Source organism: Watersipora subatra, chromosome 6 (genome assembly GCF_963576615.1).
Source record: "Watersipora subatra chromosome 6, tzWatSuba1.1, whole genome shotgun sequence".
NCBI lineage: Eukaryota > Metazoa > Bryozoa > Gymnolaemata > Cheilostomatida > Watersiporidae > Watersipora > Watersipora subatra.
The window spans coordinates 39038893-39065985 of record NC_088713.1 but is presented as its reverse complement, the minus strand read 5'-3'; the positions used below and the strand labels follow the sequence as shown (position 1 = coordinate 39065985).

Here is a 27093-nt window from a genome sequence, read left to right as displayed (position 1 = left end):
AGCACAGCATAGAGCGAAACATGCAAAGTTGAAAATGGTGGCTGCGGTAAGATAATTACTTTACATTTAGTTAGTGTAACAATAAACACAGATCTACATATTAATTCAAAACCAAATAAAGATATTATTCTTTCTAAATGTTTTAATAAATAAAATAACTTAAAAAAATTATTTTTTCAAACATTGTTAATTAGTTAGAGTTAATATTGCAACAGCTTAAACCATAACTGTCACGAACAACTTTTATCGTATTTACTAGGTAAATCAGACACGCTGATTCCAATTTAGTACTCAAAATAAAAATTAGTCCTCTAACTTTCAGAGTAATGAAGGCTTTTTTACAGTGTTTTAATTTCGGTTTCGAAAACAACACGATCGGCATAACAAGCTCCACCCATAAATACGTGACGTAACCAAGCTTTTTTCGAACAGAAGTTACGTAGGGAGGTTTAGACCGATTTAGACTAATAGAGATGGGTGTTTTAAAATCCATTAATATCTAAATTCAGCCTTAAAAATAATATCAGTCTTTTCTGAAAGGTAGATGAGCTATTTAGCATTGCATATTTAAAAAAGCGCGATAACAACGCTAGCTTGTGATAAAACCGCGCTTTTTGAGTTAATTTTTCTCGGCGTCCAGCCAATTTAAACGTCATGTAAAAAGCTACGAGCAATTTTAAATAGTTTATATACCTTTCATAAAAAACTGAAATTATTTTACAAGCTGGATTTAGATAATAATGGGTTTTAAGACACCCATCTCTATTATTCTAAATTGGACTAAACATTCCTAACTTTCGTTCCTGAAAAAGCTAGGTTTCGTCACATATTTATGGGCGGGGCTTGTAATGCCGATTGTGTTGTTTTCGAAAGGGATATTGAAACGCTTTAAAAAAGCCTAAATGACTTTGAAGGTTAGTGGACGAATCTTTATTTTAAATACAAAATCGGAATTACTGTGTCTGATTTACCTAGTACACACGATAATAGTTGTTCATGGCAGTTATGGTTTAAACTAATATACAAAATGTTTCGTAAGTGAGTGATTTGTGACAGCTCATAAGGTGAGCTGATACAGCATAGATAACAAGACTTGCACACTCATATATATTTCATAGTGTTTAGGTGGTTGATTAGTTTGGGTGTTACAGTGTTTTGTTACTAAGCCGAATATCATGTGTTCAAATTATGTGGGAAAGAATATTTTACATCTGGTAGCTTCTGACAGACAGAAGGAGATACACACTCCTATTACAGAAAATACGCACACCCTGGCAGACTCAAATACCATATAAGATCATAGAAGGGCCATTGAAGTTCAGAGAATAACTATGTACTCAATGTTTACTATGATAAGAGTCATGTCTGTCTGTCCGTCTGTCTGAAGCTGCAGTTTGATATAGCAAGATTGCAACGTGCAGGATTGGAAATCCCAGTCATCAGCTTTGTACATAGATATGCCAACCACTTAACCGATTGCTCCAACCACTAGTTAAAGCTACTGGCTAGAAGTTGAAGCCTGTTACTGCAGAAGTTTAGAAAAAACATAGCATTATGCTAGATTCAAACCAGCAACATTTAGCATAAAATATTGACACTAACGACTGAGCCAATTGATGACCCTATGGCATTCCAGAATAACTGTACATTCAATTATTACACCTGCCAGTTGCTCAAATCACTCCAGGCCCAAAATATATTAGTAATTATAACATTTTGGTAGGAAATTGTTTACTTTATAACACCAAAACTTTATAACACCTGAGCTGGTTAATCCAAGTAACAAGACCGGTACTTAAAGTTGAACTCACACCAAGTTTTAGTAGATTTTCAAAAAATTATCAGTGGTTTTCTACCATTTACGATTGTTTTTGGGCATTTTAACCACGATCAAGTTTGGTTGATTTTAATTTTAAAACATCCTGGCTATCAGATCACCTAAAAATTCAAAAAATGCCAATATTGGAAAAATACCGATATTTTTATGTTAAAATTTACTGACATTGTTTAAAAGTTAATTATTAAGACTTTAAGTATGAAAAACTGATACACATGCAGATGCTTTTTTAATGAATCCAATATTTTCTTATGTTATAATGCAGCTATAAAGAAACCAATGTCATACCTTTTCTTGTCAGAAAAGTCCTGCTTAAGCTGAGAACCATTACTATAATAAGTCCCATGTATGTCTAAAGCTACTGTTCCAGGTTGAGAAAAATATTGCAATACGGAGGATTTGATTTTGCAACATTCCGCTCTGCCAGTGCGCTACTGCCGATTAATTAAACCAAAGTGTAAGTTCATATTTGATTTAACAAGTAAGTAAAAACTCTTACTGGGAACAGTTTCCAGGTTTTCTTAAGTGTCTTGTAAAGCATCAGATCTGTCAGGGGTGTTGATCACTCTCGGAAAGAGGAAGAGTTTGTTGTCATCGAGTTTGTTCACAGGAAACAGGAGACAAGTCCATCACGCAGAGACATTTAGACTCCATGTATTCAGATGTTCCTCAAAGTAGCATGGTTGTAGTCTCCCACTTAAATTTGGTTCCTGAAATATTTTCTATGTTCCTAAATTGAGTGACTTACAAAGCACACACCGTATGTGGGTGAAGTTTAGATTTTTGGTTTCAGATTCAGAAGTTTGGTTAAAATAGCAAACAATCTGGAAACAGATAATGTTAGTTCAGACTGACCGACATGCGGACATTTACAAACGTACACACATACATGTAGACACACTCGCGCAGACGCAAGCACACACGCTAAGCATTTACACACATATGCAAGTACGCACACACATTTCACACATGGGCACACACACACGCGCACACACACGCACACCCACACACACACTTTCCACACACTAAAAATAGACATGAATACATGTCTATGCCCAAATTTGGGTTTTTTTTTCCAATCAAGTTGTTTTTGTTCTATAATTTGATGAATTAGCTAGCTGTCTTTTATTCTCAGACAAATTTTGGGCTGTGAAGTCAAAAGTAAATAATGTTATTATTTACTTTTGACTTTATTCATTATTTTATTTTAATTAAATAAAGTAATTAGGTTACACAGTCAGCAAAAGTCACACAGGCAGCACATCTAGATAAAAAACAATACCGGTCTTATCTTGAATAAAATCTCAGTTATAATGTGCAAAAAAATTTATAAAAAAATTTAAAAAAGTTCTCTAGTCAGCTATCAATGCCTTTCAACTATAACACTAGCCTTGAGCATAAGTCTAGACCCAATAAAGAACAATTGTTTCAGTATGAATTAGTTACTGTCAAGAAATGCTGGTTAGTGCATAAATACATGTTATAAGTGCAATAAGTGCATAGATAGTCTACACTTTGTAAGTAAAACATATCTACATTTTTATCTAGTGCAGAGTTAGCGAGCAATGAAAGTTACTAAAATATATAAAACATGGAAACGCAGTACGCTCTTTCAGTTACATTTTAAAAACAAAGTTATTCATATCAGAAATAGATGTCCTTTCCACCGGTCCACTGCTCTGATTACGCATCACAGCGCTTATTGTCACCAACCGAGATGTTGTTTTGCCGGTCTCCAATACCAAATTTCTTGTGACAAGTATTTGATTTGAGAAAATGCTCCTGCAAGTGAAGCTAACTTTTCTGACAAAGAGAATTATCTGAACTATTCACCAAACTTCAAGGAAATCTTGTCAGTTGTATTTTAAGCTGTATTATTCAATCTCAGTTTTAGTACAAAGTTAAACTCAAGCAGGTTATTTGAGGCATTTTTGAGTCCAACTCAAAAGTTTCCGAAAATCTTGCCCGGTTATCTTCTGCACCGGATAATCTTATGCAGATGCTTCTGTTGTGGCTTATAAAATGAGGACTGTTTGTGGTATTTTATGCAGTGTAATAAGGTATAAAAGAATTAACACACTGCTGTACCTTTTTATTTCCAAAAATGCGAGCGAAATATATTGTGCCATAAGCTGGGTTTCCGGATCTCATGATCTACTCTAATTGATTTAGGTCACAATTGCCTTAAGTATTATTTCCCTAAGGCCTATTTAAGGAGCCTTCGTCAACGATCATTCCCCTTACTACAAGAGCCAATAAAAACACCTTGTTTAAGGCCTTGAACAATTAACCTGTCATTTCATTGTTTAGAGCGTTAAACCCTAAACTACTGGATTTATGGTTACTTTAACGCGATTCCCAGACTAGCTATCACTATGAAGAGGGTATTTATAAAAACATTAATCCGAGACATTTTCACTTGTTATAAACTTTCTATACAAAATGATATTGCTAGGCTTGAAAAATTTGCTTTTAGTGTTGGTACACAATTACAATTACTTAAATCAATTATAATAAAAATATTCATTTTTGTGTTTAAATATCCTGTTTATTGAACAATATGTTGGGGTTAAACAACAAACTGTATTAAGCCGCCTATGAAGTTGTCTTACCTTTTCTAAACATAATTGCCGATGTACCATTCCTGGTCTCATCATCTGTGCGGAGCTACAAAACAGTAGTAATGCATTAGTATAATTATTAGTGCCATAATTAGTACAATGTAAATGTAATCCACAAACACAAAAATGTCAATGCGGAGTTTCCCAATTGTAGAACTGTTTGCGGCAACACAACCAATCAGGTGATAGTAAAAAACACAACCTAAGAGCATACTTTGGCTGCTGCTTTTCTTATACAATTCATAAAGTTTGAAAGTTTGTTTTCTAAATAACAACATTTCATGTTTACTCTATAGTTTCAACATAAAGACTTTCCTGTGTTTAACTCTGTTGGTGCCAGTTAACAATGAAAAGAACATTTATAATTACTTAGGAGTTGTTTCCTCGTTTACTCTACATAAACATCAACATAGTCTTAGAGGTAGTTTTCAAGCTGCCTTACTAATGCAACATTCCCAGACTTGTTTAAACTTACAACTTCCAGAAGAGCCTTGTTATCATGGCCTTGGGTAGATTTTCCTTGTTTCATCTTAGCGAAGTTGGTAGCTTCAGCAATCTCTACAACTAGTTCTTAAGATCTGTTGGTGCCCATGAACTCATTAAGCCTTTGAATTTCTTTTACGAGAGTCTACAAGCACATAGATCTATCTGACAATTACCATTGGAATTGCTTCAATGATCTAAGAAAGCATTATACCTTCGAAGAAATGCATTTGAATGTTAATTCAAATTTTACCAAAGTGATTTAATAGAGATAAAAAGAGATTTTCCACATCAACTGCAATGGTCAGGTTTCGATCAAAGCTCTTCTGTTTGTTTGTTTTCTGACCACTCAAAGACTCCAAGACAAACACTGTGTTTCCATGTGTCAAATGGGCTTGGAATCACCCACGGCAGACGAATTTTCACGTTATCATTTCAATGAATCAGAGTTGCACTATATAAATATTTCACCAGTTCAAAGTGCATTCTTAAAAACGAAACTTGTTTAAGTAGACTCGCTTTTGAGTCAAGGTCACTTTTCAATTCATGCAGTCAACAAGTTGAACTAAGCCAACATGTCTGATTGTAATTGATCGTAGTGCTGCTTTTTTAATCTTCCATGGGAATAGCTTAGCTTAGTATTATAGATTCAGATCAATCAGAAGTCAGCGCTTCCACAAATTCATGTTTATGATGTTCACACTAGTTTAGCAAAGCAAATTATTCTCGAATGCATTCAAATTTTACCATTTTTAGGAATTGGAAGGAAACCAACTCCGAATTCATTCGAAGCATGGAAACATATTGTGTAAGTCCTGGTTTCCAGGTCATGCAACGCACAGGAATAAAACATAACAAACAGCAGAGACACTTATAGTTTCCAAGTTCTAAGCTAATTCTGAGTTTCAACCTCGTTATAAAAATTTGCAAAATAATAGCGCGTTGGGGTTATCTTTTCTTTTTCCAAAGATTAAGCATTGCTTTATAGTAGCACCAGCACAATGTTAGCCACAATCAGATCTAAGCAAATATTAATCAACACTCGCTAGCAGGACAAACTTACCAAAATCACTGTTTTCAAAACAAATAACATCTTGGAGTTATCTTCTCTCGTTATGTAGCATTATAACAGCCTACTAGTATCGCCTTCACATAGTTAGCCTCCAGCAAATCTAAGAAAATACCATGATACACTCTTTTGCACATCAAACTTGTCTAAACTACTTGTGAAGTTTTCCAAAAAAATATCACATTGGAGTTATCTTACCTTCTTCCATAGATTTAGCATTGCTCACTAGTACCACTAGCACAAAGTTGGTTTCAATCAGCCTAAATTTAAATACAATGAGACACTCTCTAGCAGATCATGCTTACCAAAATAAGGTCTTCATAATAAACAAGGTGAATGTGTGGCTGGTTCTTTATCCCCCACATGTACTCAACAAACTTTGAGAGGATTATAAATGGCACATCGTCATCATTTGTTCCATGTTTCCAACAATAAATGGAAATAAACCTTTTTATATATTTGCTCAGTGTCATTTCTTTCATCTTTTCAACTCACTGTCCAATCATGTCCCACCACAAACCAAACAAAACATACAGTATGACATTTCAGTTTCCTGTCAAAACTAAACTCACTAATTTGCAGTTAGACTCAGTAGACTCTAATTCACAGGAATTACCTTGAAATTATTTTGTGTTTTTATTTTGTCTGATATTAATTAGAGAACTTGTAAGTTTCGAAAGCATCCATCTAGTACACATTGGGATTTTAGCTAGAGCACCCTACCTAGTGTAATTACATAACAAAGATTTGTTTAAATTACGAAATTAAATTTAAATAGCCAAGCAAAGTGATTTTAGCTTAAGTTTCTACATTTACAAAATTACGGAACATTTATAATGAAATGATCTATATGTCAATTTCTTGCATCTAATGATTACAGTTCGGAGGAAAAACAAAGTATTATTTTCTCATGAGAAGTATAACTTCTAGCTGAGTTAGGTGACTAAAAATTTAGTAGTTGCCTTTTCCATGAGAATGAAATTCTACAAAACATCATAGATTTGAAAAAATTTGCAATAGTTAATTGTCTAAAATTGCTGATGGCTAACAGTTAGTTGTACCAGATCTTTAGAATAATAATTATTTCACTTTTGTTAAGGAAAAGTCATTGGCAACAATCAAAACAAAATTTTTATGCATCAGACTTCATAATAACTTATTTTTGTAGCTTTCAATAAAATAAAGGAATTGATGCATGGAAAAAAATATATTGTAGTTAGAGACTATCATTAAAATTTTACCATCTGAGACTCCATGTAAACATAGTATAGGCAAACCTTCTTTGAACTATAATGCAGAATGTTAAAGTAGAAATAATTTAGTAGTAGTAAATCCATGTCGCTAAACATAGAACTAACCATGCAAAGAGGACAATGGCAGATGTGGTAAGATGATTGATAAAGATTTAGTTAATGTAACAATAAACAAAGATTGACATAATAATTAAAAACTACGGAGAGATATAATTATTTGTAACTGTCTTAAGAAATAATATAAATTCAAGAACAATTTATCTTTTTCCGATTTTGTTAATTAGAGTTAATAGTATGGCAATTTAAACTCAAATAAAAAAATTTCACATAACTAAAATGCAATTATTTTTCATGTCAATTTTAATCATGAAACTTCCTGGCAGTCAGATCCCTCAAACATCAAAATGAATTGCAAAGACTAGAAAAGTACCAATCTTTTCTGATAAAATAAACTGAAAATGTGTAAAAGTTTTTCATTAGTACATTCAGCACCAGAAACTGATATGCATTTAGATGTTTTTTTAATTAAGACTACCTTTTCTTCTGTTATCATGCAGCTAAAAAAAAGAATTACATGCTGCTTTTTGTCAGAAAAGCCCTACAAAACTGGGTTGTTTTACCATAATTAGACAGCATTTCTCCCAAAGAGATTGCATTGCGGAGGATTCGATCTTAGAACAATTGACTATGCCAGTGTAAGTTCATCTTTAGTTAAACTGGTGAATATAAGCAACTGAGTGAGAACAGTTTTTTGGTTTTGCCGAGTCTCTTGGAAAGCGTCAAATCAGTACTGGGAGTTGAGCACTCTTGGAGAGAGGAAGAGTCTTTAAAAACCTTCATGTGTTCAAGGGTACCTCAGATAACATGGTCATTATCAGCCATGTAAAGTTAGTTCCTAAAATATTTTTGAAATTTGTAAGTTGACAGAACTTTATAAACATAACTATTTGTTTCCGAGGTAGTTAACCTTGACATGTAGGCCTTTGATGACAGTTTTAAAAACTGATTTCATATTTGAAAACAAGTTGATTTATTTTACAGAGAGTACAGATTATATTAAGGTAAAGTTTGTATAAAATCAGCAAAAATGTAGAATCACAATACAACCGTGCAGACTAGCAAAAACACGCACACGCACACACTTTCATACACACACATGCACACAAACACACATACAAACGTGCACATGCTCATCTGCATACACGAGCCTAGGCACACGGATGCACACACGCACGCGCAAATATGCACACATATACACTCATATACAGACACACATACATGCACATACACACACCAACACACACGCACACACACAAACACGCGTGCAAGCACGCACACATACAAACGCATGTAGACACACACACACACGCACGCACGCACACACACACGCACGCACGCACACACACAAATGTTAGGCATTATCACACATACTAAAGCTTGCACACACATTCTACATACATGCACACATCCCACACACATAAGCGCACACGCATGCACACACTAAGCATAAAAGCGCACGCAAGTCTAGATTGAGTATTTCTCAAGTTTGGGGTGTGTTATAATTTGATGAGTTAGCTGTTTTTTACTCTCACATAACACTTTGGCTCGTGAGTTTGAAGTAAATAAGTCATTATGTTTGTTTATTCAAATTAAGTAATAAGGCTACACAGGCAGAAATTGTCACACCTAGGTTACACTTTGTAAGTAAAACCTATCTAAATTCCTTTGTCTGGTGCAGAGTTAGCGAGCAGTGGAAGTTATTAAACTATATAAAACATGAGAAAGGACCATGCACTGTTCAGTTACATTTTAAAAACCAATTTATTCATATCAGAAAGGGATGTCTTTTTCAGCAGTTCACTGTTGAAAGTCATTGTCAGCAACCATGAAGTGGTTTTTTAAGTCTCCAATTTTACATGCAAAAATAGCTTTTGTTTTTATAAGCAAATCTGCACACAATACTAGTGAATACAATATGTTTTGTGACAAGTATTTGATCCGAGAAAATGCTCCTGCAAGGCTAGCTAACTTCTCTGACAAAGAGAATTATCTAAATTTATCACCAAATTTCAAGGAATTCTTGTCAGTTGTACCTTAGGCTATACCATTCAATCTCAGTTCTGTACTAAGTGAAAATGAAACTAGTCTTTGAGTAATTTTTGTATCGGACTCCAAACACTCCCAGAAAAGTCTCACTCTTTGTATATTCTGCACCAGATAATCTTATGCAGATGCTTCTGTTGTGGTTTATAAAATTGAGACTGTATGTGGTATTTTATGCAGTGTAATAAGGTATTAAAGATTTAACACATTGCTGTATGTTTCTATTTCACAAAATGTGAGTGAAGCATATTCTGACATAAGCTGAGTTTCTGGATCTTATGATCTACTCTAATTGATTTAGGTCACAATCGCCTTAAGGATTATTTTTTCAAAGTTCTGACTAACAAGTTTTTGGCCAGGATCGTCTCTTTTACTACGGGGGAAAATAAAAATATCCTGTTTAAGGTTTTGAACTCCACTGTTTAGAGTGTTAACCACTGCACTAGACTGCATTTTTGGTTACTTTAACTTGATTCCTAGACTATATATAGCGCTATGAATAAGGTATTTATTAAAACATTCGTCCGAGACATTGTCACTTGCTGTAAATTTTCTATATGAGATAATATAGCTAAGATTAAAAAGGTCGCTTTCAGTGTTGGTACCCAATTACAAAAATTTACATAAATTATAATAGAAAGACTTATTTTTGTGTTTAAATATTTTGTTTTTTAAACAAAATGTGGTGGTTCGAAAACCAAATTGTATTAAGCGGCCTATAAAGTTCTCTTACCTTTCCTACACAAAAATGCCGATATGCCTTTTATAGCTATCTCATCTGTATAAAACTACAAAACAGTACTAATGTATAAGTACAAATAGCTCAATGATTTTTACATTGTACATGTAATCCAAACACAACAAAATGTCAATGCAGAGCTTCCCAATTGTAGAACTTTGGTTAACAACACAACAAATCGAGTGATAGTGAAAACACAAACTAAAAGCACATGCTGGCTTCTGCTTTTCTTATAAAATTCATGAAATATAAAGTTGAAAGTTTGTTTTTTAGATAGACAAATTTTAATTTCTTTTTATAATTGCAATTTATAATATTTCCTGTTTATATTTCAGTTGGTGCCAGTAAACAATGAAAAGTAACATTAATAATTATTTAAGGAGCTGTTTTTTTGTTTACTTCACATAAACATCAACATCGTTTTGAAGGTAGTTGTCAAGGTGCCTTGCTAATGTAACATTCATAGACTTGTATAAACTCACAACTACAAGAAGAGGCTTGGTTATAATGACCTTGGGTAGACTTTCCTTGTTTCATCTTAGAGAAGCTGGTAGCTTCATCAATCTCTTGAACTACATATAGTTCTAGATATCTGTTGGGGCACATGAATTCATTTAGCTTTTGGATTTTGCTCACAGAGTTCTACAAGCGCATAGAACTATCTCACAATTGCTATTGGAATCTGCTCCAATGATCTGAGAAAACCAATTTGCCTTGAAACATATGCATTAGCATGTTAATCTAAATTTTATAGAAAATATTTATTGAGTGTGAAAAACGACTTTCTATATCAACTGAAATGGTCATATTTTATCAAAATTCCCATGTCTGGTTGTTTTCTGACTATTCATGACTTCAAGTCTACCACGGTGTTTCCATGTGTCAAGTGGGGTCAAAGTCGCCCACTGCAGACGAATCAGAGGTGCACTGTATAATTCTTTCAACAGTTCACAATGCATTCTTAACAACTGAACCTGTTAAAGTATACTTGCTTTCGGGTCAAGTTCGGTTTTCCATTCATGCAGTCAACAAATTAGACTATCAAAGCCAGGATGTCTGATTGAAATTGATTGTAGTGTTGCTTTGTTAAACCTCCACTAGGGATAGCTTAGCTGAGTATTAACAATTCAGATCAATCTTGAGTCAGTCTTTCTACAAATTTATGTTGACGACTTTCAAACTAATTTAGCAAAGCGAAATATTCTCGAATGGTTTTGGATTTAACAATTTAAAGGATTCAGAATGAAAGCAACTCCGAATACATTCAAAGCATGCAAACACATTGTGTAAGTCCTAGCTTCCAGGTCATGCAACGCACAGGAATAAAACAACAAATAGCAGAGACACTTTTAGTTTCCAAGTTTTAAACTAATTCTATGTTACCTAATTCATCGTGAAATTTTCCAAAATAATAGCGCATTAGAGTTACTTTATTTTTTCCATAGAGTTAACATTGCTTTCTAGCAGCACCAGCACAAAGTTAGCCTTAATCAGACCATAGCAAATTCAGATCAACTATTCCTAGCAAATCGGACTTTCCAAAACCACTCAGTTTTCTAAATGAGTAGCAACTTGGAGTTATCTTGTTTTCATCCATTGAGTAAGCGCTGCCTACTAGTAGCACCAGCACACACTTAGCCTCAATCACAACTAAACAAATACAATGAGACACCCGTTTGCGCATCAAATCTATCAACACCACTCATCAAGTTTTCCAAAATAAACATCACATTGGAGTTATCTTATGTTCATCCGTAGAGTTAGCATTTCTTACTAGCAGCACCAGCACAAAGTTGGCTTTAATCAGCCTAAAAATGAATACAATCAGACAATCTTTAGCAGATCATACTTACCAAGACGAGGTCTTCAAAATAAACGGGGTGAGTGTGTGGGCTGGTCCTTCATCTTCCAAATGTACTCAACAAACTCGAAGAAGTTTCCAGATGGCATGTCGTCAGCGTAGAGATATATTTCAATAAGTTCGCTCAGCATCATATTTTCCATGTCTACAACTTGTTGTTCAATCATGTCCCTCTACAAACCAAACAAAACATGCGGTGTGACATTTCAGTTTCCTGTCAAAACTGAACTCGTTAATACACAGTTAGACTCATTAGACTCTAACTCAGGAGTTATCTTGAAATTTGTTTGTGTTTTTATTATGTCTGATAATAATAACAAAACTTGTTGGTTTCAGTAGCAACCTTCTAGAACATATGTAGATTCTAGCTAGGTCATACTGCCTATAGTGTGATTGCATAACATTTTTTTTTTAATTTATGAAATTGAATTTAAAAGGCCGAGCAAAGTGATTTTAGCTTAAGTTTCTACACTTACAACCAAATTATTGGACACTGATAATGGAATAATCTAACTCTCAATGCATTGGATCTAATGATTACAATTCGGAAAAAAATTAGAACAATCTTCTCATGATAAATATAACTTCTAGCTTAGTTAGGTGACTAAAAATTTAGTAGTTGTCTTGTCCATGAGAGAGCAATTCTACAAAACATCAAAAATTTGAAGAAAACGTGCATGAGTAAATTATTTAAAATTGCTGATTACCTCAAAGTATCATAGTCATTATCTCCCTTAAAAAATGAGATTTAAGTGAGGTTCCTGAATTTATTTTTTAATTTGTAGGTGGACATAAATTTACAAACATAACAATTTATAACTAAAATAGTTTATAATTAGATTTTTGATGACAACTTTTAAATTGGTTTTCATACTTGAAAAAAGCGATTTATTTGTGAGTTTAAACCCCTCTGTATTCTACTATGTAATATGCAGCCTCATTTTGGCTGAAAATTTTTTAAAAACTTGCTAGCAGTAAGCCTGGCAATACTCCATACTTATTTCATTCTCCATCAGATAGCATAAAGATAGGTGTTCCAGACAGGGTTTTGAAACCAAACCTTTTGAGACATTTGGCAAAAAACACAAAGCACATAACTATGAAATTTAGAAAATTTTGACGCACACACAGACATAGATAAAAAGCACAGATCGTTTGGTGGGGAAGTTTGGATAAAATTACATAAAAACTTGGAAACACAACCATTACACGCACACACGCACACATGCGCACAAACGCGCGCACACAAATGTTGACTTGCAACAAAATTCACATTTCAGTTATTTGGTGTCAAAAGATTCACCATGTATTACTCTGTTGTGTGGTAGGTTCAAAATCTGTGGAAGTGTGATTACAAGGTCTTAAAAGCTCAAAAATGGAAAGCCGCCATAGATTGGAATCAGTTTATTTTTTTGAGGTGGTCATTACATTTGGTTATTGTTTTTTTCGCGTGATGTTCTCACGTGAATTAAAAGACCAATAAAAAGCCCAATATAAAACTTCTCGTAACACTAGTTTATGACAAACACTTTGGGTTTTACCAAAGACCCCGTATCAAAAATAGATACTCGCTACTTTACCGCTTTGTTTCGGCTTGGTCTAATCGTCTAGTCGTATTCTGATCATGTGACCCAAATTTCGTGATTAATTTCTGCAGCATATTTCGACGATCACAGGTGACCAACAGGCTCGTCATGATTATCAGACAATCATATGTACTCCTTCAAGCTAAGGTTAAAAAATTAAACAAATTTTTATGGTGGTTTATAGGATATCAGTTCTCAAAGTCACAGCATTACAATGACAATAAAATAGACGCATAAGAACAATAGACATGGTTTTATTGAATGCGTGAAGTATATTCGTGAAAATATTTCGACGAATGAAGTTGCTCGAAAGTGTAAAAAGAAGCCATCGTGTGCAACTATGTCCAATTTGAATCGTTTGGGAAAAAAGAATCCAAACTACGGCGGTTTCGTGTGGCTGCGATTAACTGTTCGTTTTTTAGCTTTTAAAAGCTTGTAATCACATTTCCACATATTTTGCACCAACAACACAGCAAAGTAACACATAGCGAATTTTTTGATAACAAATAACTGGAATGCGATTTTTGTTGCAAGCCAACTTTTAAGTGTAAGCTAATATTTGATTATACAGGTAAGTATTAGGCTCTTACTGAGAAAATATTTCCGATTTTGGTAAGTCACTGACGGCACCTCAAATCTGTAATAGGTGTTCAGCACTCTTGTAGAGGGGAAGAGTTAGTCATCATGGAGTTTGTTCACACAAAACAAGTTCAGCATGTACATAGCTCTAAACTCCTTCATTTTTTCAGAGCTATATGTACCTCAAAGTAGAATGGTCAATACCTCCTAATTTAAGTTGGTTCCTAAATTATTTCCTAAATCCGTAAGCTGACATCCTTTTATAAATATCACCATCTATTACTGAAGTAGTTAATATTTAGTTTTTCTGCTTGGAACTTTTAAAATGGTTTCTATCTTTAACAGAAGTTAATTCACTTAGTAACTTTTAACCCCTCTGTATTCTACTCTGTAACATGTAGCCTCATTTGGTACCTGATTTTTACAAAGTCGCTAGCAGTAAGTCTGGCAATGTCCAGGGCTTCTTTCACTTTCAGTTGGTAGCATAAAGGTGTGTGTTTAAGATGTGCATGAACCAGATGATGTTTTGAAAACTAATATTTTAAGCAATTTGGCGAAAGACATGGAGCACATCAGTGAGATTTTTAGATGAAATCAGGCAAAAGTAAGAAAACTAATAGCAATCACTCATACCAACAGACGGAGAAAGACTCGTACACAATCATGCAATGATGCACTCACACACTTCCAAGTGCATGTGCACATACACAAATGCATACACTCATGCATACGCACATACACACACAAACGCGCACACACGCACACATGCACACACACGTGCACACTCACGCACTCATGCACACACAGTCACACACATGCACACCCACACAAACATTTGTACACACACACGCGCACACACGCACGCACACGCACACACACACATGCACACGCACGCACACGCACACACACACGCACACACGACAAACACACATTCATACACACATTCATACGCACATATTCATGCACACAGACAAACAAACACACGCACACTAATACACATATTCACATGTGCATGCTTGCATGCATGCATATATATAGATATAAATATATGTATATATATATATATATGTACATGCATATATATATATATATATTTATATATATATATCTGAATCATGGAACCACCGTGTGTAAGTCTTGACTTTTCCGTCTATGAATCGCACCCGAATAAAACATTACAGATAGCAGAAAAACCTACAGTTTCAAATTAGTTCTGGATTACCTAATTCATCAAAAAGTTTTTAAAAAGACTACCACATTGGAGTTATCTCATTTTTTTCTATGATGTTAGCATTAACTTTTAGTAGCACCAGCACAAAGTTAGCTCAAATCAGTTAATAGTGAATACAAAGAGACACTCTTTAGTATATCAAACTTATCAGAAGGTTTCGAACAGACTAGCACATTGGAGTTACCTTTCCTTCTTCCATAGAGTTAGCAATGCTCACTAGTTGCACCAGCACAAAATTGGCCCCAATCAGATTCAAGCGAATAAATTGAAACACTCTACAGCAGATCTAACTTTAAAAACAACTGAAGTTTTCAAACAGACTAGCGCAATGGAGTTATATTCTCTTCTTCCATAGAGTTAGTACTACTTACTAGTAGCACTAGCACACAGGGTTGGCTTCATTCAGATTTATGTAAATAAAATGAGACCATCTTTAGCAGATCTTACTTACCAAAATGTGGTCTTCATACTAAACAGGGTGAATGTGTGGCTGGTCCTTCATCTTCCACATGTACTCAACAAACTCAAAGCAGGTCCGAAATAGCACGCCGTCAGCGTAGAGAATTATTTTAACATATTTGCTCATCGTAGCCTTTTCGAATCTCAAACATGTTGCTCAATCATGGTCCTCTACAAACCAAACAAAATATTTTATATAACATTTCAATTTCTAGTTAAAACTAAACTTGTTAATATGAAATTAGTCTCGGCAGACTGCAGTTCACAAAAAAATACCTTGAAATTTGTTTCATGTTTTTAACTTAGTTTGATATTAATTGGAAACTCATAAGTTCAAATACCAACCTTGTAGACCAAATTGAAATTTAAGCTAGGCTACCCTGCCTACTGTCATTGCATAGCCATAACTTTTTTTATAACAAATTTAAATTTAAAAGGACCAGCAAAATGATTCAAGCTTGTTTCCACATTTACAACCAGCTTATTAGACATCTATAATGAAATGATCTATTGTTCAATTTCTTGCATTCAATGACTACACTATTGGAAAAACTAGAATTGTAATTTCCTGATAAATGAAACTTTAAGCTTATTTTGATGATTAAAGATTTAGTAGTTGTCTTATCCATGAGAAAGCAGTGACACTCCGCATAAGTGACATGCAAAGCATTAAAAATAATCATTATTATTTAAAACAACGGGTGGTTAAAAGTTATTTGTACACAAAACTTCGGAAAAGTGAATATTATGCTTCTATTAAGGAAAAGTCATCTGCAACATATTAAACAGAGTTTTACTCATTTAACTTCATTATATTTGGCAGCTTTCAATTGATACCTCACAAATCTATGCATGGAAAGGCAACTACTGTAGTTAAGGACTATCTTTAAAATCTTACCATTTGAGAGTCCATGTGGAAATATGATAGGCCAACGTATCTTGGATTTCTCAGAACTATAATACAGAATGACAGAGTATAAAAAATGTAGTCGTGGTAGATCCATAGAGCTAAAAATAGAACTGAACAAGCAATGTTGACAATGGCGGATGTGATAGGATGATTGCTAAACATTGAATTGGGGCTACAATAGACACATTTATTCATACTAATTTAAAACTATGGCGAGATATAATTCTCTTTAACCCTTTCACTGCCAACCTTGTACAAATTCGGGTATCTGCCAAGTGCTAGCCATTTTACCGAAAATTGCCGATATTGCTTTGTGATATGTAAACAGTAGTTTTCCCAATTTCAATCTTTATCTAAAACATTTTTGTTACATATTTTAATTTGCCAACATTTAACCAAATTTGCAATGCAAAAATTCAATGGATTTATAATTTGTGCAATGATAAAGCTATGTGAAGTTACGATCGATTCGAAGCTAAAATGATCCTCCATTATGCTCCTTACTCTTACAAAATTATTACTTTCACTACCACCAGAGACACTGCTGCTGCTTTAATTAGCTGTATAAGTACACAAATCTGAATCTGGATTGGCTATAATTTTCTGACTCGCACGCGGTAATTAATGAACTGACACAAAAAATGTTCGTTTTTGAATTAGAAATTTGCAAACAAAAGTTGAAAATTTCTTTGTTATTCTAGGCTAGTTTTATAAACAAATCTTCAGACAACACTGTCAATTTTATAAAAGTCTTAAAGACCGTGGGTTGCGTTGTCAACGAATAATAAAATTACGTAACTACGCTATTGCTGAGAAAGTCGCAATAATGCGTCTACGGCAGTCGTCCCGCGAAAATGCATTTATGAGTCTACGGCCATGAAAGAGTTCAATTTTTTCTAACAAACAAGATAAATTAAAAAAGAAGTTATATTTTCAGACCTTCGTAATTAGAGTTCCTAATATGACAGTTTAAACTCAAATGCAAACTTTTTTGTTGCTGAGAGATTTTTGAGAGCTCATAAGCTTTGCTGATAAACCACAGAGAATAAGGCTGTGCACAAACATTTCATAAAGTGTTTAGGTGGTGAATGGTAGGGGTGTTTAATTTTTTGGCTACCAATCCAAATGACATGGGTTCAAATTTTATGGGAAGAAATATTTCGCATCTAGCGGTAGTTTCTGACAGACAGAACAAAATACACACTCTTATCACAGTAAAAGACTCGTACCCTGGCAGACTTCAATCCATGTTAGATCCTAAGGTGTGTCAATAAAGTACAGAGAATAACTATATGCACAATATTTACTATTATAAGAGCCATGTCTGTCCGAGGCTAGAGTTTGATGTGAGTAAGATTGCATTTTTTTAAATTTGAATTCCCAACCATCAGCTTTGTGGACAGATATGCTCACCACTTCACCAATTGCTCTAACCTCTAGCAAAGGTGAGAGGTTAGAGCAATTGGTGCTCTCCAACCTCTACCTTTAGAATGTTAACCACTGCACTACTGCATTGTTGAGTACTTCAACGCAATTCCTAGTCTAGCTAGCGCTATGAATAAGGTATTTATTAAAACATCAATCTGTGACATTGTCACTCGGTATAAATTTTCTATATGAGATGATATAGCTAGGATTATAAAGGTTGCTTTTAGTGTTGATACCCAATTACAATAACCTAAATCAATTATAATAGAAAGACTCATTTTTGTGTTTATTTATTTTGTTTTTGAAACAATAGGTTGGAGTTTAAAATAAAGATTGTATCAAGTGGCCTATAAAGTTGTCTTACCTTTTCTACACATAAGTGTCGATGTGCCTTTTATGGTCTTCTCATCTGTATAAAACTACAAAACAGTACTAATGTATAAGTACAATTAGTGCAATGATTTGTACATTGTACATGTAATCCAAACACACCAAAATGTCAAGTCAGAGCTTCCCAATTGTAGAACTTATGGTGGCCACACAACAAATCAAGTAATAGTGACAACACAACCTAAAAGCAGACGCTGGCTGCTGCTGTTCTTATAAAATTCATAAAATATAAAGTTGGTTTTCTAAATGAGCACATTTTAAATTACTTCTATAGTTGTAATTTATAAACTTTATTGTTTATAACTCTGTTGGTGCCAGTAAACAATGGAAATTAAATGAAAAATTGCTTAAGGAGTCGTTCCCTCATTTACTCTACATAAAAATCAACATAGTCTTAAAAGTAGTTTTCAAGCTGCGTTGCTAAGGTAACATTCACATACTTGTTTAAACTTGCAACATCCAGAAAAGCCTTGGTATTATGTCCTTGAGTAGAATTTCCTTGTTTCATCTTAGAAAAGCTGGTAGCTTCATCAATCTCTTAAACTAGTTCTGGAGATCTGTTGGTGCCCATGAATTTATTTAGCCTTTGGATTTCTCCTATCGGATTCTACAAACACATAGAACTATCTCACAATCGCTATTGGAGAATGCTCTAATGAGCTGACAAAACCATTCTCCTTTGAAAGAAATGCATTTGAATGAAATTTGAAAACCACTTTGCCTTGGAAAAGATGCAGTCCCATGGTTATTTAAATTTTACAAAAATTCTCTAATGGAGATGAGAAAAACTTTTTTATATCAAATGCAATGGTCATGTTTTTGGTCAAAATTCTCATGTCTGCTTGTTCTCTGAGCACTCATAACTCCAAGACTATCACTGTGCATCCATGTGTCAAGTGGGTTCGGAATTGCCCACTGCTGCCAACTTTGCATGCTAATTGTAATGAACCAGAGTTGCACGATATAACTATTTCAACAGTTCACAATGCATCCTTAACAACGAAACTTGTTTTAGAATAGGCTCACTTTTTGGTCAGGGCCAGTTTTAAATTCATTTCTTCAATTAGTTGCACTAACTAAGCCAGGATTTCTGATTGAAATTGATTGTAGTGCTGCTTTGTTAAACCTCCACTGGGAATAGCTTAGCTAAATATTATCAATTCAGATCAATCAACAGTCAGCGTTTCTACAAATTTATGTTGACGATGTTTACACTAATTTAGCAAGGCAAAATACACTCGAATCCTTTTGGATTTTACCATTTCTAGGATTCGGAACAAAAGCAACTCCCAATACATTTGAAGCATAAAAACTCATTGTGTAAGCTTTGGTTTTCTAGCTCATGCACCGCACAAAAATTAAACATAACAAATAGCAAAGACACTTATAGTTTCCACGTTTTAAGTTAATTCTATGTTACCCACTTCATCAGGAACTTTTCCAAAATAATAGCGCATTAGAGTTACCTCTATTTTTTCATAGAGTTAGCAATGCTTTCTAGCAAAACCAGCACAAAGTTAGTCTTAATCAGATCTAAGCAAATACAAATCAACAATCGCTAGCAAATCAGACTTTCAGAAACCACTCAGTTTTAAAAACGAGTAACATCTTGGAGTTATCTTGTCTTGTTCCATTGAGTTAGCACTGCCTACTAATAGCACCAACACAAAGTTAGTCTTAATCAGATCTAAGCAAATACCATGAAAACTATTTTGCGCATCAAAGTTATCAAAAACACTCATGAAGTTTCACAAAAGAAATAGCACACTGGAGTTATCTTATCTTCTTCCATAGAGTTAGCATTGCTTACTAGTAGCACCAGCATGAAGTTGGCTTTAATCAGCTAAAAGTGAATACAATAACACTCTTTAGCAGATCATACTTACCAAAATGAGGTCTTCATAATAAATGAGGTGAACGTGTGTCTGGTCCTTTATCCTTCACATGTACATGTACTAAAAAAAACCAAGAAGTTCCCAAATGTCATGTCATCAGCAAAAAGAACCAATATAAAATATCTGCTCAGCATCATATTTTCTATGTTTTCAACTCGCTGTCCAATCATGTCCCACTACAAGCCAAACAAAACATACAGTATGACATTTCAGTCTCTTGTCAAAACTGAACTCAGTAATACGCAGTTAGACTCAGCATACTCTAATTCACAGGAATTACCTTGAAATTATTTTATGTTTTCAATTTGACTGATATTGCTAAAAAAACTCATAAGTTTCAATAGCAACCCTGTAGCAAACGTAGAGATTCCAGCTAGACCACCCTGCTTACCGTGATTGCATAAAAAAGATTCTTTATTAATTATAAAACAAAATCTAAAAGACCGAACAAACTGAATGTAAATTAAGTTTCTACATTTATAACCAAATTATTGCACACTTATAACGAGATGAGTTTTTTTTAATTTTCGATTCCTATTATTATTAATATCTAACTATTACAATTTAGAAAAAAAATTAGAATTATCTTCTCCTGATAAATATAACCTCTAGCTGAGTTAGGTGACTATAAAATTAGTAGTTGCCTTGTCTATGAGAAAGCAATTCTACAAAACATCAAATATTTGAAAAAAAACTTGCAATATTAAATTATTTAAAATTGCTGGTGGCTAACAGTTATTTGTAAAAAACTTTAAAAATTGGTATTTTACTTTTGCTAAGTAAAAGTCATCTGCAACATATTAAAAAAAAATTTCATGTGATTAACTTCGTGATAACTGATTTTGTAACTTTCAAGGGATACAAAGGAATTTCATACCTGGAAATACAGCTACCGTAGTAAATGAAAATCACTACAATCTTACCAACTGAGATTCCATGTAAAAATACAATGGGCAGACATCCTTTGGATTTCCAAGCACTAAAATACAGAATGCTAGAGTAGAAAAATTGCAGTCCATAAATGCATAGAGCAAAACATGCAAAGTTGACAATGGTGGCTGCGGTAAGATAATTACTTTACATTTAGTTAGTGTAACAATAGACACAGATCTACATACTAATTCAAAACTGTGGAAAAATATTATTCTTTCTAAATGCATTAATAAATAAATTAACTTTAAGAAAAATTATATTTTCAAACATGGTTAGTTAGTTAGAGTTAATATTGCAACAGTTTAAAGTAGTATACAAAGTGTTTCATAAGTGAGTGATTTGTGACAGCTCATAAAGTGAGCTGATAAAGCATAGATAACAAGACTTGTACATGCACATATATTTCATAGTGTTTAGGTGGTTGATTAGTTTGGGTGTTAGAGTGTCTTGTTACTAAGCCGAATATCATGGGTTCAAGTTATGTGGGAGAGAATATATTACATCTGGTAGTTTCTGACAGACAGAAGGAGATACACACTCCTATTACAGAAAATACTCACACCCTGGCAGACTCAAATACCATATAAGATCATAGGAGGGCCATTGAAGTTCAGAGAATAACTATGTACTCAATGTTTACTACGATAAAGTCATGTCTGTCTGTCCGTCTGTCTTGCTGAAGCTGCAGTTTGATATAGCAAGATTGAATCGTGCAGGATTGGAAATCCCAGTCATCAGCTTTGTACATATATATGCCAACCACTTAACCAATTGTTCCAACCTCTAGTTAAAGCTACTGGATAGAAGTTGAAGCCTGTCACTGCAGAAGTTTAGAAAAAAACGTAGCATTATGCTAGATTCAAACAAGCAACCTTTAGCATAAAGGATTGACACTAGCAACTGAGCCAATCGATGACCCTATGGCATTCCAGAATAACTGTACATTCAATTATTACACCTGCCAGTTGCTCACATCACTCCAGGCCTAAAATATATTAGTAATTATAAAATTTTGGTAGGAAAATGTTTGGGGCAGCAGGGAGTATGACAGGTGGATACCCCAATTGTTGCTGGTTAATTCCTGAACAAAGAAGTCTGCTGCGCAACCTCAAAATGTGACTTTAAATGATGGCCTTGGCACATATTATTGTAAATGTCAGTAGCCTAAAAGTCCATAATGCTGTGGGAGATTGTCAGGTGTGTTGATAAAGCCCAAAGATAAAGCATGTCAAAAGTATTCTAAAATTGTGAAAGGTGAATGTTTAGTCAAGGTGGTTGTGAGTAAACTAAATGTTGGAAGGTAAAATCATGTATGGTATAATATTTTTCATACTTTTGCTTCAGTTAGATAGATTTGGATATTGTTATAACTAAATAGCCAGCTAAAATATATCATATGATCATGCTAAACTTTATAACACCTGAGCTGGTTAATCCAAGTAACAAGACTGGTACTTAAAGATGAACTTACACCAAGTTTTAGTAGATTTTACAAGAGATTATCAGTGGTTTTCTCCCATTTACGATTGTTTTTGGGCATTTTAACCCCGATCAAGTTTGGTTGATTTTAATTTTGAAACAACCAGGCTATCAGATCACCTAAAAATCCAAAAGATGCCAACATTGGAAAAATACCGATATTTTTATGTTAAAATTTACTGACATTGTTTAAAAGTTAATTATTAAGACTTTAAGTATGAAAAACTGATATACATGCAGATGCTTTTTTAATGAATCCAATATTTTCTTGTGTTATCATGTAGCTATAAAGAAACCAATGTCATACTGCTTCTTGTCAGAAAAGTCCTGCTTAAGCTGAGAACCATTACTATAATAAGTCCCATGTCTGTCCAAAGCTACTGTTGCAGGTTGAGAAAAAGATTGCGTCACAGAGGGTTTGATCCTGCAACATTCCGCTCTGCCAGTGTGCTACTGCCAATTAATTAAACCAAAGTGTAAGTTCATATTTGATTTAACAAGTAAGTAAAAACTCTTACTGGGAACAGTTTCCAGGTTTTCTTAAGTGTCTTGCAAAGCATCAAATCTGTAAGGGGTGTTGATCACTGTCGGAGAGAAGAAGAGTTTGTTGTCATCGAGTTTGTTCACAGGAAACAGGAAACAAGTCTATCACGCAGAGACATTTAGGCTCCATGTATTCAGATGTTCCTCAAAGTAGCATGGTTGTAGTCTCCCACTTAAATTTGGTTCCTGAAATATTTTCTATGTTCATAAATTGAGTGACTTACAAAGCACACACCATATGTGGGTGAAGTTTAGATTTTTGGTTTCAGATTCAGAAGTTTGGTTAAAATAGCAAACAATCTGGAAACAGATTACTTCAGACTGACCTACATGCGGACATTTACAAACGTACACACATACGTGTAGACATACTCGCGCAGACGCAAGCACACATGCTAAGCATTTACACACATACACAAGTACGCACACACATTTCACACACGGGCACACGCACACACGCACACGCGCACACACACGCACACCCACACACACACTTTCCACACACTAAAAATAGACATGAATACATGTCTATGCCCAAATTTGGGTTTTTTTCCAATCAAGTTGTTTTTGTTCTATAATTTGATGAATTAGCTGTTTTTTTATTCTCAGACAAGTTTTGGGCTGTGAAGTCAAAAGTAAATAATGTTATTATTTACTTTTGACTTTATTCATTATTTTATTTTAATTAAATAAAGTAATTAAGTTACACAGTCAGCAAAAGTCACACAGGCAGCACATCTAGATAAAAAACAATACCGGTCTTATCTTGAATAAAGTCTCAGTTATAATGTGCAAAAAAATTTGTAAAAAATTTTAAAAAAGTTCTCTAGTCAGCTATCAATGCCTTTCAACTATAACACTAGCCTTGAGCACAAGTCCAGGCCCAATAAAGAACAATTGTTTCAGTATGAATTAATTACTGTTAAGAAATACTGGTTAGTGCATAAACACATGTTATAAATGTAATAAGTGCATAGATAGGCTAAACTTTGAAAGTAAAACTTATCTACATTTTTAGTCTGGTGCAGCGTTAGCGACCAGCGAAAGTTGCTAAAATATATAAAACATGGAAACGCAGTACGCTCTTTCAGTTACATTTTAAAACAAATTTATTTATATCAGAAAAAGATTTCCTTTCCACCGGTCCACTGCTCTAATTAGGCATCACAGCACTTATTGTCAGCAACCGAGATGTTGTTTTGCCGGTTTCCAACACAAAATTTCTTGTGACAAGTATTTGATTTGAGAAAATGCTCCTGCAAGTGAGGCTAACTTCTCTCACAAAGGGAATTATCTAAACTATTCACTAAACTTCAAGGAATTATTGTCAGTTGTATTTTAAGCTGTATTATTCAATCTCAGTTTTTGTACAAAGTGAAACTCAAGCAAGTTATTTGAGGCATTTTTGAGTCCAATTCAAAACTTTCCGAAAATCTCGCCCCGTTACCTTCTGCACCCGATAATCTTATGCAGATGTATGGAGTGCCATTTGTAAAATTTTGTGATATCCACAATATAAAAACTTTTTTAGTATATAAGTTCACATGTTTAATATGTGAAAATTCATGTTTAGTATGCTAACTTACATATTTAGTATGCCAACTTACATGTTTAGTATGTGAAAATTCGTGTTTAGTATGTCAGTTCACATGTTTTATATGGCAAGATTCATGTTTAGTATGCTAATTTTCATGTTTAGGATGTGAAGATTGGTGTTTAGTATGTCAAAATTCATGTTTGGTATGCTAACTTTAATGTTTTGTATTGCGAAACGCGCATGTTCGCTATTCCGCCGCGATCCTGTTTGATATGCCAATACGCATGTTTGTTATTCAACTTTTATTTTATATGCGATCTCCTTTTTATTACATTTCGAAGAAATGCTCCTAAGTCAATCGCGCCCTGTTTTACACGTAGCCCGCGGCCCATCGATAAATAGTTGGCAAATGTGGAGAATTTCGATCAATAACCCTGGGGAGCGAAGACACTATAGCGAGATTTCCTCACTTGCATACATCCGAAGCTAGCTTTGCCACACTCGTTTAATAGAAAATTCTTTCAAATTCAAAAGTTGCTTGACTTTGAAAAAATGTAAGAGTCAAGATTCTATTAAGACTCAACTTTCTATATATGTGATTTTTTATCACAGCAAGTGAGTATTGTAGGTTACTGTTCTGTTTTGTAGTAACAACGACGTAGAGTTCTTCAACGACCTTTTTATAATATATTGAGGAAGTTAGTTATTAGATGTTATTAAAAGTTAGATAGTTATTGAGGAATTCTCCAAGTTTGCCAACTATTTATCGATGGGCCACGGGCTACCTGTAAAACAGGGCGCGATTGACTTAGGAGCGTTTCTTCGAAATGTAATAAAAAGGAGATCGCATATAAAATAAAAGTTGAATAACAAACATGCGTATTGGCATATCAAACAGGATGGCAGCGGAATAGCGAACATGCGCGTTTCGCAATACAAAACATTAAAGTTAGCATACCAAACATGAATTTCGACATACTAAATACCAATCTTCACATACTAAACATGAAAATTAGCATACTAAACATGAATCTTGCCATATAAAACATGGGAACTGACATACTAAACACGAATTTTCACATACTAAACATGTAAGTTGGCATACTAAATATGTAAGTTAGCATACTAAACATGAATCTTCACATATTAAACATGTAAACTTATATACTAAAAAAGTTTTTATATTGTGGATATCACAAAATTTTACAAATGGCACTCCATACAGATGCTTCTGTTGTGGATTATAAAATGGGGACTGTTTGTGGTATTTTATGCAGTGTAATAAGGTATAACAGAATTAACACACTGCTGTACCTTTTTATTTCCAAAATTGTGAGCGAAGTATATTGTGCCATAAGCTGGGTTGCCGGATCTCATGATCTACTCTAACTGATTTAGGTCACAATTGCCCTATTGTATTATTTCCCTAAGGCCTATTTAAGGAGCTTTCGTCAATGATCGTTCCCCTTACTACAAGAGCCCATAAAAACACCATGTTTAAGGTCTTGAACAATTAACCTGTCATTTCATTGTTTAGAGTGTTAAACACTAAACTACTAGATTTATGGTTACTTTAACGCGATTCCCAGACTAGCTATCACTATGAAGAGGGTATTTATAAAAACATTCCTCCGAGACATTTTCACTTGTTATAAATTTTTTATACAAAATGATATTTCTAGGCTTGAAAAATTTGCTTTTAGTGTTGGTACACAATTACAATTACTTAAATCAATTATAATAAAAATACTCATTTTTGTGTTTAAATATCCTGTTTATTGAACAGTATGTTGGGGTTAAACAACAAACTGTATAAAGCTGTATGTGAAGTTGTCTTACCTTTCCTACACATAATTGCCGATGTACCCGGTCTCATCATCTGTACGAAGCTACAAAACAGAAGTAATGCATTAGTATAATTATTACTGCCAGAATTAGTACAATGTAAATGTAATCCACAAACACCAAAATGTCAATGCCGAGTTTCCCAATTGTGAAACTGTTTGCGGCAACACAACCAATCATGTGATAGTAAAAAGCACACCCTAAGAGCATTCTATGGCTGCTGCTTTTCTTATAAAATTCATAAAGTACTATTTGAAAGTTTGCTTTCTAAATAACAACATTTCATGTTTTCTATAATAGAATCAGAGTTGC

General features: G+C 34.0%; 1 protein-coding gene and 1 long non-coding RNA gene across 11 annotated transcripts in view; both read right to left on the bottom strand.

The window, feature by feature from the left end:
• LOC137398569 (uncharacterized) overlaps positions 1–27093 on the bottom strand; it is a 237926-nt gene that overhangs the window by 188594 nt on the left and 22239 nt on the right. For 4 of the 10 annotated variants that reach the window (XM_068084713.1, XM_068084715.1, XM_068084711.1 and 1 more), the window contains one exon: positions 4450–4504. In XM_068084713.1, the coding sequence (XP_067940814.1) occupies positions 4450–4504 (55 nt within the window). Of the gene's footprint in view, positions 1–4449; positions 4505–4933; positions 5087–10681; positions 10748–11180; positions 11258–11958; positions 12140–23374; positions 23514–27093 lie in introns of those variants that run through there. The other 6 variants (XM_068084716.1, XM_068084717.1, XM_068084718.1 and 3 more) reach the window with 4 other exon arrangements.
• On the bottom strand, positions 18523–20499 carry LOC137398572 (uncharacterized). Its single transcript, XR_010978968.1, has 3 exons — positions 20436–20499; positions 18990–19156; positions 18523–18578 (listed from the first exon to the last, which is right to left on the bottom strand). It is a non-coding gene; the product is annotated as an uncharacterized lncRNA (long non-coding RNA).